This window comes from Rosa chinensis, chromosome 5, assembly GCF_002994745.2.
Source record: "Rosa chinensis cultivar Old Blush chromosome 5, RchiOBHm-V2, whole genome shotgun sequence".
In the NCBI taxonomy this organism is placed as follows: Eukaryota; Viridiplantae; Streptophyta; class Magnoliopsida; order Rosales; family Rosaceae; genus Rosa; species Rosa chinensis.
The window spans coordinates 50,142,529-50,157,222 of NC_037092.1; the positions used below are offsets into that span (position 1 = coordinate 50,142,529).

Consider the following 14,694-nt stretch of genomic DNA (forward strand, 5'->3'; position numbering starts at 1 on the left):
AAATAAGCAGAAAATGCAAAATTCATGAAAAATCCTAGTTGGATCAGGATTCCTCACCGTTGACATTTTTGCGGTCTTTACATTTTAATTCCCTTTTATTTTCTCTAAAAAAACTGATATTTTCTTGCTTGTTGTAGGAAACCTTGCCTAGTGGAACTCTGGGAAACAACAATGATGGAGTCGTAAAATAAAGCATTTAAGATATTTGACCAAGCAATGAAGAAGGGAAATAAAGGAGAAAGACGTTTTCAGTTGGGGAATAAAGGAGAAAGACGTTTTCCAGTTGAGGAATAAAGGAGAAAGACATTTTCAGTTGAGGAATAAAGGAGAAAGATGTTTCAACTGAAAAATAAATAAGAGAGACGTTTCAGCTTATTAAAAGACTCCATTATGAGAGGAATTAAGGCCATAAAGGAGATGTTTCAGTTGGAAAATTAAAGGAATTATGATGCAATCCCATTCGTCCAATGATGAAGGGTACGATCAACAAAAGCCAACCAATGCTCCCCTATAAATAGGCAACGTCCGGAACAAAATTTGCATCGCTTCCTGACTGATAGGAGCACTTTTATGCGACGTTTTAATAATTATTTCCTCATATTTTTCTTTGTTATTTCCTTTACTTAATAATTTTTAATTTAGTTTCTATTTTCTAGGTACATTGGAATAAATGACAAGGAAATGAGCTGAAATGAAGAAATGGGGTTGCCTGGTCCAACTAGGAATCCCAGTCAACGTAGGAATCCTGATGAGGCTAGGAAACCTGAAGGCATCAGGAGACCACTTGGCTTGAAGATGACGTGGGAGATATTATGGGAGATTAAATATGATTTTTGCATGGGAAATGATGGAGATAAGGTGAAAATCAAGGAGATTATGTTGAGAAAATCTTGCGAGAGTTTCATGGGATTGTGCAACAAGAAAAGGCTCAAAACAAGTCCAGATTCGTTCCTTAATTCCCTCAAGATATGTTGGCTGAAATTAGAGAATAAAATCTGCGATTTTAATGTGAAAATTAAGAGAAAAATCAGATAAAATCTTGGGAAATCAGCAATAATATATTTGGAATTATTTTGGAGCTTTTTGATTGGTTGAGTGACATGGCAGAGCTGACGTGGCATTAATTCATTGGTTGGAGCTGTGTCGTGCAACCAGAAAATTCTTTAGAAATTAAATTCATGAAGCCTTGCCTTCCCCTATATATACCAACACACCATGACACCACCACAACACAACACACCAACACACCATCACACGACCACAACACAACCACACTACACGACCACAACACACCTCTCTCCCTCAGTGAATAAACATCATAAAAATTCTCTCCATTCTCTAGTCTGATGCGGCTGAAATAGCCTCACAATTTAACCCTGCAAAATGTAGTTGTCAGTATAGGATAAGCAGGGATCGTTCAGTCCGGGGATTGTAGGGTACACCAACATAAAAAGGTCAATTAACAAATAAAAGAATAAAATGGGGGGTTTTGAAATTCGGTTCCTAATCTACTTAAAATAATAATAAAAATAAATAAACTATATACAATGATCGACTTCCCTAACCTAAACCAATACCACTCGGAAATTACTAAGTGTAAAAATAGAAAATCCATTTCAACATGCTACATAAACGTGCCCATCTTAAATGCCTAGATAAGAGCCCAAATGAAAAGTCTTAGCGGATCAATCCATTTATCTGATTCATTCTAATGTAGGCTTGGATCGGAAAAGTCCTTACCAAGCCTAACACTACTAATTTTCGAAAATATTCAGCGTAATTCTCTTAACTAGTAGTATTATCTAACCCTCGAATCAACTCACATGTGCAAATTAACCATTACACATAGAATTTAACATGTAATTTCCATAATCGTTTAATCATTAAAGCATGATTTTTACCACTGGTTAGAACTAATTACTACTTGTTTAACTTAGCGTCTTAACAAATAACATTTACTCTTGGAAAATTAAGCAAACACACAAGAACTCTCACCGTTATTCTAGCATGCAGACTTATTAACCTAACTCTGAAAATTACCTAAACACGTAAAAGGGCACAAGATTGTAACATGCATCATAAAAGAATTCTCGAAATTAACTCAATAATAAACTGAAAATCTCAAAAATATTAATAAAAATATTCTGAAAATTTCATGTCTCCAATTACATAACTCGCAAATCCAAACACACAAAACCGAAACAAAAATTATAAGTAGAGTCATAGTTACACTTTGAAGCTTCCCTCAGCGGCTTAGCAACAAGGTGATGACCTTGTCTCTGCTATGGTGGTGGAGCGTCCTTGACTCAGCTCCTAAGAGCTTCGTAGATTGATGGATTAATAGTGGTCACGGTCTTGTAGGAGATGGAGGTTTGAGGAGTGAATTGGGCAGTCTTGGAATGGTTTTTGGCCAGGAAGTGATGCAAATTCTGTTCTAGACGTTGCCTATTTATAGGGGAGCATTGGTTGGCTTTTGTCGATCATACCCTTCATCATTGGACGGATGGGATTGCATCATAATTCCTTTAATTTCCCAACTGAAACATCTCCTTTATGGCCTTAACTCCTCTCATAATGGGGCAATTCCTTTAATTTCCAAGCTGAAACGTCTTTCTCTTATTTATTTTCCAGTTGAAACATCTTTCTCTTTTATTCCTCAACTAAAAACGTCTTTCTCCTTTATTCCCCAACTGAAAACGTCTTTCTCCTTTATTTCCCTTCTTCATTGCTTGGTCAAATATCTTAATGCTTTCTTTTATGACTTCATCATTGCTGTTTCCAAGAGTTCCACCAGGCAAGGAGAATATCAGAATTTTCTAGAGAAAATAAAGGGAATTAAAATTTAAAGACCGCAAAAACAGTTGACAGTTAGGAATCCTGATCCATCTAGAATTTTTCATGAATTTTACTTTTTCCGCCTATTGATATGCTCAAAGCAAGCATATAATTTAACCCTTTAAACATCATTAGTAGTATAAGCAAATAGGGATCGTTCTATTAAGGGGATTGAGGGTACACCTATCAATGTAGGACAATTTAAACAATTAAAATAAAGCAAAGTATAATATTTACACAATATAAACACTATTCACGAAATTAGGGGGGTTTTAGGTTTTTGGTTTTTCGAAAATTAAAACTAAGTATAAACAAAAACACAAATACAAGAATGAAATGTAAGAAACAAAGATTGAAAACGATTTTATCATTGAATTTGAATAAAACCCTACATTGTTCTTCCAAGTCATGTGAAAGGAGTTGATCATGTGAAACATTAGAAAGCAAACGATTTCCCATATTTTACTTTCAACGCTAATTAATCTAAGTGAAAGCACAAAGACTAATCCTATCAAACATGTAATCAAGCCCTAGAAAGCTAGTCAATCATACATGTTCAACGCAAGAAGTTCAAGGAAAGGCTATCAACTCAAGTGTACAACTTAGTATGAATAAGTTCATCTAATTGCAATCCTTTTCAATTGAATTCGATTTTTGTCCAAAACCTTTACTACTTTTGATTTGAGTTCATAACACAAAAAGTTGAATCATGTTCTTAAATCTAGCACCACTCATACATAAACCCTAAAAGTTTCGAACCAATTAAGATTAACATACAAGAGATATCTATAAAGCAAATTCAATCGAACAATCACACATAAGCAACTATGGAATCACAACATAGAAATCGAAAATCCTTTATTCAATCATAAAATTTCAGATTATAAACCTTGTTCGAACATCAATGTTAACTAGAACAACATCCAACAAAATCAAACAAGGAGAATGATAGGAGCATAAAATGCGACGTTTATAATGTTTAAACCCTATATTTTGCTAAGTTATTTCCTTTATCTTGATCAATTTAACTTAGTGTTTTACAGGTGAAAATGGAGTCTCAAAGTCCAAAAATGGCTAAGGAAGGCACAAGTGGCGCAGAAATGGAAAGAAATGAAGAAATGGAAGTTTTCCCAGTTTGACTAGAAAAAGGAATCCTAGTTGGAGTAGGAATCAGAAGCTGACTTGGATTCAAACTCTTAAGTCGCGGAAATTAGAAGTTCTACTTGAATAGGGAGACCCAATTCTACTCAAATAAGGAATCCTAGTGTGACAAGGAGTCCCTGTTGGATAAGGATTACTCAAGAAGGTTCCGGAAGAGTGTAGAAGAATCGCAGAAAAGAAGTTTGTATTCAACTAGGAAACCTACTTGCATATGGAGTTCTACTCATACTAGGAGAGCTATGGAACGATCATGAAGCATCTAGAAGTCTCAAGAAGGTCATATGCCGTGCACATGGAAGAGGAAGCAACAAGAGATTCGAATTACAAAGCAATATGGAATTTGGACTTCTTGTTGAGTTTGGATTGGAATTGCCGTGATAATCTTGAAGGTTCTAGGGAGTTCTTGACGTTTTTACTTCAGAATAGGCGTGGAAGACATGTGAGAGGCATGTGATGCAAAGGGAAATCGAATTGGACTCAACTTGTGCATTAAAAGTCAAATCCATTACAGATTCGGAAATCTGCCTGTGCAGATCAGTCAACTTCAACGGAGTGTCAAAAATCGCTCAGAGCTCCGAAAATTATGATCTTTATATGGTTGGAAAGCTACAGATGTCTAGTTTCCAGAGCTTTTTACAGCTCATCAATAGATATTTTCTAGAGGAAGTTATGGCCGTTTTAGTGGACTGAGGTCAATCCTGCCGGAAATCTGTTTTGTGAGAAAGGAGTCCTAAATCAACACGAACTAAGAGAAACCAAGTAGAAACGAATTGGGAGTGCCTTGAGACGTTCTACTATATATACCTTGTGTATTAGACGTTCAGGGGTAACACTTTATTCTCCACAATTTCGTTTCTCACCGGTTTGCTCTTGAGTTTCAGGTTTTTGCATCTACAAGTTCCTAGCCGTGCCATCCTCCATCCTAGCTGTGAATTCTACCTTGTGTTGCTGCCTTGGATCTGCTTTGGACCTTGGGACGTAGTCAAGGGTTGTTCATACCATCTTCCCTATGTTTGCTTTACGGTTTAGTGTTTTTGTAGTTGTATTTTCTGTTTTGTTTTCCTTATGTGTAAAACCGAAACCATGAGATAACTTTCTGATTTTTGAATGCGATTTTGATGTTCTTTTCAATGATTGATTGGTTTATGTATGTTTGATCTTTGTTGGTTGCCGAAATATGGAATGATAATCTGGTTTTGTTTTATGGAAAACTTTTATGTGTTCTTGTTCTTTGGGTGCGCAACTTAGAATGATTGCATGTAATTGGAGCTAGTAATTAGGTGAACGCTTGTTGATCCTAGTTCAATATGGTAGTAAAGGCTTTGTACAAAGGTCGAGATCAGATTATGCATGTAATGAAAAGACTTGCTTTGAGTACTTGAATTTGCATGTTTATTGACTAAACTTTCACTTGTGCTTAATGATTCGAATGCATGAGATCATGAGTTGCTTTGATTGTGTGATACCTGCATTTGAAGTATATTGTTTAGGCGCTTGTTCTACTCAATTGTGTAAAGGGAAGTCATATAAGGGACATTGGGCGCTTGTAACTTTGTTTCTTGGTTGATATCGTTTCATGGTAACTAAAAGATTAAAGATTGCATGAATGGATTGTTCTTGATTAGTTCTTGAAAAATTGTTCTTCAAAATTCTTCTTTTCCCACCTATGTAAATAAAAACGTTTTCAATCTTTGTTTATTTTCTGAAAATTTATGTTTTCAATCTTCAAAAACCCCCCATCTTTATGTTTTCTTGTTTGTGTAAATAAATAAAATTAACTTAGATTTTTAGGTAGCATGTTAACCTAGTTAAATAAAAATAATAAATAAAAAAATAAATGTTTTTAAATTCGTGAATAGTGTCTCCGTGAATAGTAAATATGTGTTTGTTTTAGTTTTAGTGTTTTTTAGGAGTTTGTTATGAGTTTGTTAGGTCTCCTTAATTTAAGGGATAGGTTCCTAAATTTTAGGGAAAGTAGTTAGAGTTAGTTTTGACTTAGTATTTTGTGTTTGACTTGGTCAATAATTTGTTTTCTTAGTAATTAAGTAATCCTAATTAGTATATAACTAGTAATCCTTGTTGTATATGGATTCCCAATATGATATGGACTTGTAAATTGTGTATAAATAGGAGTAGGATTTCTAAACCTTTTCTAACTTGTTTTCTCTCTTATTTTCGTCCATGCCTATATATATACTTGTATATTTTTGTTATTCTCTCATTCCTTGCTCTCTAAATTCGTGTGAATGTATGTATGCTCTCTAATTCTTTGTTGTTTCTTTTGTTGTTCGAAATTTATGCATGCTTGTACTTGTAAAAATTCTAATTTTTGTGTAATGTATATTCTATGTTTCTTTGATTTGTTTCTCACATGTTAGCACCCTCAATCCCCGGTTTTGAACGATCCCTGCTTATCCTATACTAACAACTACATTTTTCAGGGTTTAAATTGGCGATTGCTTTTGCACGTAACAATTTTTGGCGCCGTTGCCGGGGATTGAAAAGTCTTCATGTGATGAAAACGCCACTAAGGTATGATTTTGGTAAGGGATTTTGAACTATTATGGAATAGGTGAAGTCTCGTTTGTTGATACTAGCCTTAACCCCTTATTAGCACCTGATTCAGGTCTTTTAAGGTTGAGGGCGGCTTTTATTAACACTTGAAAAATGTCTTGCACTTAGGCCTTTTCTTATCTAAGTAAGTATAGCCTATGTGAAATGGTGACTAGGAAGGGGACAACGTCCATGATGGGTTTTGAATCCAGAAGTGCAATCAAACGAGCCTAAACCACTATGTGGGAGTAGCTTGTGCCAAAATGGTTTCTACCTCTCGTGTTCGTCCTCCCCCGCACTGGCTATTTCAGTAAGGTTGCCCAAAGGATTTGAGAAGAAATATGTGTAGAGGCAAGGACTTGGGCCGCACGTCCAAAACAATGGTTCATTATGTCTTATTGAAGTCATACACTTAGACAATTTTTGAAAGAATTGGTTTTGGTAAGAAGGATGTGAGTCATAACAGAATAGGTGAGAGTTCTTTTATTAATACTTGTCAAGCAACTCCTTTTATCTCTGCGGCGCACCTTAGTAACACAGGGTGTCTAGGTTGATTGGATACGAGAAGTGCTTACAAGAGGGCCAAAACCACTATGTGGGAGTAGCTCCGCCAAAATCGTTCCTCTACTACCTGGCTCTGTGCCAAAAGAGTTACCAAAAGATAAAGGGGGGGAGACTTGTATTAACATTAGAATCTCTGGGCCGCACGTCCAAACCTTGACTTGCAAAACTCTTATTGAAATTGATTAATTCGAAAGTTGTAGAAGATTGTAACTAACCACTATAATTTTCGTTGACCATGTGTATACTTGTATATATGTGACGTTTTAATGTGTGTACCTTGGTCCACGTCATGTTTATACCTTACTAACATTATTCTGTTGTTCTACTACAGATCAATGAATGTCTGGATCATCTGAACCACCTAAGTACACCAAAACGCCTCTTCACGTCATCAAAGATAGACTTGAGAGATTGAAGAAGAATTCGGACATCTTTGACGTTCAAGTGACCACACCTCTTCAATTTCGTGAGCTTCAATTAGATAGTGAAGGGAAAAGAGTAGAGGGAGGATCAGAAGCTTCTGACACTTCAGTTGTTCCATCACCACACCAAACGCCACCTCCATCACCTCGTGCACTCTTAGTCGTTCCACCACCACCACCACCAATGGCTCTCACCATCAGGCAGCTGTCTACATCCGTTATCCCTCCTGGTGGCGTTCCAACTTGTATAACCTACCCTGCTGCAGCTGAGGGGGCAACAGCTGATTTTGAGTTGAAGTCTGGGCTACTTCATTGTCTTCCCACATTCCATGGACTCTCTATGGAAGATCCCAACCAACACTTGATGGAATTTCAGTTCATATGCACTAGCATGAAGCCTCAAGGAGCGGATGAGCAAATTTTGAAGCTGAAGGCCTTCCCATTTTCGTTGGCTGACAAGGCAAAACAGTGGCTCTATGAGTTGCCTAGTGGACGAATTGCATCTTGGGCAGACATGATGAAGGCGTTTCTTGAGAAGTATTTTCCTACATCTCGCATCATCATGTTAAGGAAGAAGATAAGTGGCATCCAACAAGGGCAGGATGAGTCCTACGCAGAATACTATGAGAGGTTCAAGTCTCTTATCACTCAATGCCCTCAACATGGCATGAAGGATGAGACCTTGCTCACCTGTTTTTATGATGGTCTCATACCTTTGGAACGAGACATGCTAGATGCAGCTTCTGGTGGATCGTTTGTTGACAAGGAACCTGCGGCTGGAATGGTTCTAATTGAGAATAGGGCCTTGAATCAACAACAATATGGAAGCTCAAGGCCCAAAGCCACCACCACACGTGAAAGGGTTCATGAGGTAAGTACTTTGGCTAAAATGGAAGATAAAATTAACAAACTTACTTCTCTTGTGTCTCAGGGAACTCATGGACAAGTCATGGTGTGTGGAGTATGTTCTATGCAAGGGCATGTGTCTAACCAATGCCCTCAACTCATGGAGGAAGGAGGACTTGAAGGTGTTAACGCCATAGGGTTCCAACAAGGTGGTCAACCTCCAAGAAACGATCCATTCTCAAGTACTTACAACCCTGGATGGAGGGAGCACCCTAACTTTCGTTGGAGGAACAATGAAAACGTGCAAAATGGTCCTCAAGCCGTCCAACAACGTCCTCAAGGCTTTTATCAAAAGCCTCAGGGCCCTCTTAACTCTACTCCTTATAATTCTTCAAATTTTAATTCAAATGCTTCTTCTAATAATGATGAATTGATCAGGACATTAACTCAATCTACTCAAGCTTTGATTGCAGGTCAAACTCATCATGGGAACCAAATCAATGCCATATCCACAGATGTAGCTGAATTGAAGAAGCAAATGAGTCAAGTAGTGGAGTTTATGGGTAAGTTTCATGAGCAAGGGAAGCTTCCTAGCAACACAATTCCAAACCCTAAGGGAGGCTTTGATGGCACCACCAACTAAGGAAATGAAGGTGCAAGTCTAGGCTGAAAGACTTTAAACATTAAGCGCTGCATGGGAGGCAACCCATTTCATCCGTAGCTGTGGAGGAGTCATCAACGCAGATTTGCTTTCTTGAACTCTTCCCTTCTCTTTTATTTTCGACAGCTTTGTCTTTGTTTTAGGTTTCTTTGCGTTATCTCTTATGCCATGCTTGATTGTTGCTTTGCATGCTTTATACTTGTTTATACATTGAGGACAATGCATGATTTAAGTGTGGGGGAAGGGTTTAACGTTTCACTTTGTTTTTAGATAGTTAGTTTTGTGGTCTTAAAAAAAAAAAAATTAAATATTTTCGTCACTTTAATAATAATAAAAAATTCGTCACTGTTCACAAAAAAAAAAAAAAAAAAAACTTTTTCTTTTTCGTTTTTGTCTTGTTTGTGCGTCATTTACATGGTTGTTTTTGTTTTGTTTTGTGATCGAGTCTTAGGATGCCCTTTTAACTGTCTAGGATGAGCTTATATCTCTGAAATTAAGGCTAAAAGAGGATCACAAGATTGAGATAATGTTTGATGATATTCTTTGGTTAATTATGATTTATGAAAAGCATATGAATGTGTAGTAGATATGGTGTATGCGTAACTTTGGTACAGAATATGAACATGTGGAAGATAAGTTATGATTCATAATAAACCCTTGTGAGAATTTGAGCCATGTGCCCTTTCTTTGTTGAGTGATTAATGAAAAATAATTATACTCTTATTTTCTTAGCAATGATTTTGTTGATCTCATTATTCTTTCATCTTGATTGATTACTTGCCATAGATTAAGTTTGATGGACTAGAGAATGCTAGAATTCACTGTTATGCTTGTTGAGACGTTTATGATCAATACATGTCCCTGATTCTGGAAAGGATAAAGGTACTTACTTAGGATTTTACCACCATAGCCAAATATAGCCTGTGTCCCTAATTGTGCCCGTCGTGGGACTCCCCTAGTTTAACCATTTTGAGCCTACATTAAGCCTTTTCTTTCATCACCCTCAAAATTCCTTAACCCTTAACCTTAGTATAGTTATATCCATACCCTTTGTTCTAAAAACTTAGTGGAGCATATTTTTGAGACTTTGCATGGAGTTTTGGCGTCAAGGAAGATTTTTGAAGACATGAAGAAGTTCAAGTGTGGGGGTAGACTTGTCCATATGAATTTTTGTTTGTAATTGCCGAAAAAGAAAAAAAGAAAAGAAAAAGAAATCGTAAAAAAAAAAATAAAGGAATATTTCGGCAATTAAAGAAAAAAATGTGTGCTATTGTTTATGTTTATGGATTTTAGTCCCCTATACTTGGTGAATTTGGAGTTTGTTTGGAATTGAAGGTCCATTGTTGAAAAATTTGGTCTTTGTCCAATTCACGTGTTCGAAAGAAGGTTAGAATGAAGTATGGGCCCAACATGATGGCACTTGGCCCTTTTATAAAGCTCTGGAGGACATGACGTTTGCTATGCTTGGTGGATTCAAAATATTGGTCTCTCTACAACAAGTGCTCTACTAGGTTTTTAGGATACTTTGTGATTTTCCTATCCCTTCGTTCCTTTTAACCTTAAGCCTTGGCCCCATTACAACCTTAAATTGTAAGACCTCTTTGATCCTTAAGATGGGACAGCCTTTGATCTGTGGAGATGAGTTATAACTGTTGAACTTATGGCTTGGGTTCATCTGTGCAAGTAGTTGATATCTTTCATGAGATCTTTAAAAGAATAATATATATGTGCTTTCGTTTCTTATACATATGTGATACACTTGTATATCTTTCACATATACTTGAGTGATGAGCTTTTAAGCATGAGCCTTGAATCTGAGAGAAGAAAGAGTGATATATCCATGTGAGGTTTGAATCATGACTTGTTTGAAATATGTTAAAGAAACCACCACCATTGTTTACCCCCAAGTCTTACATGCTTATATGTGAATTATATCTTGTAATTAACTCTTGAATATCTTGATGATGTGATGCTTGGTTAAGTGCTAATCTTGGTGACTTGAAAGTATGAGATTTCTGAGACAATATGTTAAAGGGCGTAGAAGTCATTTGTGTTGTTAACGTCTTGGTCTTTGTTTCTGGTTTTGATTTTCGTTTTGAGTCTTCTAAGTGTTTTACGTTTTTGAGTCTTTGTGTCTTTGTGTTTTCGTTTTCTATACTTAGTTTGAATTTTCGTTAGTTTCTTTGTTTTGTTTTGTAGTCTTTTTGGTTTGTTATGTTGATTTTGCTAAGGGACTAGCAAAAGCTAAGTGTGGGGGAATTTGATAGGAGCATAAAATGCGACGTTTATAATGTTTAAACCCTATATTTTGCTAAGTTATTTCCTTTATCTTGATCAATTTAACTTAGTGTTTTACAGGTGAAAATGGAGTCTCAAAGTCCAAAAATGGCTAAGGAAGGCACAAGTGGCGCAGAAATGGAAAGAAATGAAGAAATGGAAGTTTTCCCAGTTTGACTAGAAAAAGGAATCCTAGTTGGAGTAGGAATCAGAAGCTGACTTGGATTCAAACTCTTAAGTCGCGGAAATTAGAAGTTCTACTTGAATAGGGAGACCCAATTCTACTCAAATAAGGAATCCTAGTGTGACAAGGAGTCCCTGTTGGATAAGGATTACTCAAGAAGGTTCCGGAAGAGTGTAGAAGAATCGCAGAAAAGAAGTTTGTATTCAACTAGGAAACCTACTTGCATATGGAGTTCTACTCATACTAGGAGAGCTATGGAACGATCATGAAGCATCTAGAAGTCTCAAGAAGGTCATATGCCGTGCACATGGAAGAGGAAGCAACAAGAGATTCGAATTACAAAGCAATATGGAATTTGGACTTCTTGTTGAGTTTGGATTGGAATTGCCGTGATAATCTTGAAGGTTCTAGGGAGTTCTTGACGTTTTTACTTCAGAATAGGCGTGGAAGACATGTGAGAGGCATGTGATGCAAAGGGAAATCGAATTGGACTCAACTTGTGCATTAAAAGTCAAATCCATTACAGATTCGGAAATCTGCCTGTGCAGATCAGTCAACTTCAACGGAGTGTCAAAAATCGCTCAGAGCTCCGAAAATTATGATCTTTATATGGTTGGAAAGCTACAGATGTCTAGTTTCCAGAGCTTTTTACAGCTCATCAATAGATATTTTCTAGAGGAAGTTATGGCCGTTTTAGTGGACTGAGGTCAATCCTGCCGGAAATCTGTTTTGTGAGAAAGGAGTCCTAAATCAACACGAACTAAGAGAAACCAAGTAGAAACGAATTGGGAGTGCCTTGAGACGTTCTACTATATATACCTTGTGTATTAGATGTTCAGGGGTAACACTTTATTCTCCACAATTTCGTTTCTCACCGGTTTGCTCTTGAGTTTCAGGTTTTTGCATCTACAAGTTCCTAGCCGTGCCATCCTCCATCCTAGCTGTGAATTCTACCTTGTGTTGCTGCCTTGGATCTGCTTTGGACCTTGGGACGTAGTCAAGGGTTGTTCATACCATCTTCCCTATGTTTGCTTTACGGTTTAGTGTTTTTGTAGTTGTATTTTCTGTTTTGTTTTCCTTATGTGTAAAACCGAAACCATGAGATAACTTTCTGATTTTTGAATGCGATTTTGATGTTCTTTTCAATGATTGATTGGTTTATGTATGTTTGATCTTTGTTGGTTGCCGAAATATGGAATGATAATCTGGTTTTGTTTTATGGAAAACTTTTATGTGTTCTTGTTCTTTGGGTGCGCAACTTAGAATGATTGCATGTAATTGGAGCTAGTAATTAGGTGAACGCTTGTTGATCCTAGTTCAATATGGTAGTAAAGGCTTTGTACAAAGGTCGAGATCAGATTATGCATGTAATGAAAAGACTTGCTTTGAGTACTTGAATTTGCATGTTTATTGACTAAACTTTCACTTGTGCTTAATGATTCGAATGCATGAGATCATGAGTTGCTTTGATTGTGTGATACCTGCATTTGAAGTATATTGTTTAGGCGCTTGTTCTACTCAATTGTGTAAAGGGAAGTCATATAAGGGACATTGGGCGCTTGTAACTTTGTTTCTTGGTTGATATCGTTTCATGGTAACTAAAAGATTAAAGATTGCATGAATGGATTGTTCTTGATTAGTTCTTGAAAAATTGTTCTTCAAAAATTCTTCTTTTCCCACCTATGTAAATAAAAACGTTTTCAATCTTTGTTTATTTTCTGAAAATTTATGTTTTCAATCTTCAAAAACCCCCCATCTTTATGTTTTCTTGTTTGTGTAAATAAATAAAATTAACTTAGATTTTTAGGTAGCATGTTAACCTAGTTAAATAAAAATAATAAATAAAAAAATAAATGTTTTTAAATTCGTGAATAGTGTCTCCGTGAATAGTAAATATGTGTTTGTTTTAGTTTTAGTGTTTTTTAGGAGTTTGTTATGAGTTTGTTAGGTCTCCTTAATTTAAGGGATAGGTTCCTAAATTTTAGGGAAAGTAGTTAGAGTTAGTTTTGACTTAGTATTTTGTGTTTGACTTGGTCAATAATTTGTTTTCTTAGTAATTAAGTAATCCTAATTAGTATATAACTAGTAATCCTTGTTGTATATGGATTCCCAATATGATATGGACTTGTAAATTGTGTATAAATAGGAGTAGGATTTCTAAACCTTTTCTAACTTGTTTTCTCTCTTATTTTCGTCCATGCCTATATATATACTTGTATATTTTTGTTATTCTCTCATTCCTTGCTCTCTAAATTCGTGTGAATGTATGTATGCTCTCTAATTCTTTGTTGTTTCTTTTGTTGTTCGAAATTTATGCATGCTTGTACTTGTAAAAATTCTAATTTTTGTGTAATGTATATTCTATGTTTCTTTGATTTGTTTCTCACATGTTAGCACCCTCAATCCCCGGTTTTGAACGATCCCTGCTTATCCTATACTAACAACTACATTTTTCAGGGTTTAAATTGGCGATTGCTTTTGCACGTAACAGAGAATCAAAGTGATTACAAGAAAGAAGGTTGAATTACACCGTGAATGGAGAGATGGATGAATGATTCGAATGATGAACTAATGAAACTTGAAAGCAAGCTTCAAAGTGCACGGCTTCAAGGTGGAATGGATGATGATGCTCACGGCCTAAGCTTGCTTCTTCCTTCCTTACTTGAAAACGCCAAAAGTTGAACTAGAGAATGGAGAGAGCTTCCGCGCGTAGAGAGAATTTTCTGAATTGTAAAAGTGCTCCTTTGAAACGTCTAGGGTGTAGTATATATAGGGGACGGCATGTCTTGGTCTCCAAGCCGTGAGTTTTCTGATTTATTTTCCAAGGAATTAAATTATTAATTCCACATGCCTTCCACCAACGAGAAATTGCCAAATAAGCCCTAGTGTGTCATCCAACCAATCACAAAACTCCAAGAAGATTCCCTAATATATTCTTGCCGAAATTTCTTGATTATTTTCTGATTTTCTTCTTGTATTTTCGGCCAAAATATACTTAGGGTTTCTAGGAATGAATCTAGACGCCATTTGGTTCTTTTCTTGATTTCTTTCCATAAACTTCACCCTAGAAAATCTCTTGCGTAATCTTTTATTCTCCCTTGGATTTTTCACGGCAACTTTGTCTCTTCCCTTTGGTTTTCATGGCAACACATCCCTAGGGTTAGGGTTTTGCGTCACAAACCCTAATGTCA

The 14,694-nt window shown here is 36.3% G+C and overlaps 1 protein-coding gene across 1 annotated transcript; it reads left to right on the forward strand.

Annotated features, from left to right (window-relative positions):
• The first annotated feature begins 4,950 nt into the window (after window positions 1-4,950).
• Window positions 4,951-9,024, forward strand: LOC121049222. Its single transcript, XM_040505888.1, has 2 exons — window positions 4,951-4,984; window positions 7,445-9,024. The coding sequence occupies exon 2, from the start codon at window positions 7,453-7,455 to the stop codon at window positions 9,022-9,024; it is 1,572 nt and encodes a 523-aa protein (XP_040361822.1). The 5' UTR covers window positions 4,951-4,984; window positions 7,445-7,452.
• The last annotated feature ends 5,670 nt before the right edge of the window (window positions 9,025-14,694 follow it).

Bases quoted from the DNA above. Each gene is read 5' to 3' on its own strand.
- LOC121049222 (XM_040505888.1), top strand. From the start codon at position 7,453: ATGTCTGGATCATCTGAACCACCTAAGTACACCAAAACGCCTCTTCAC.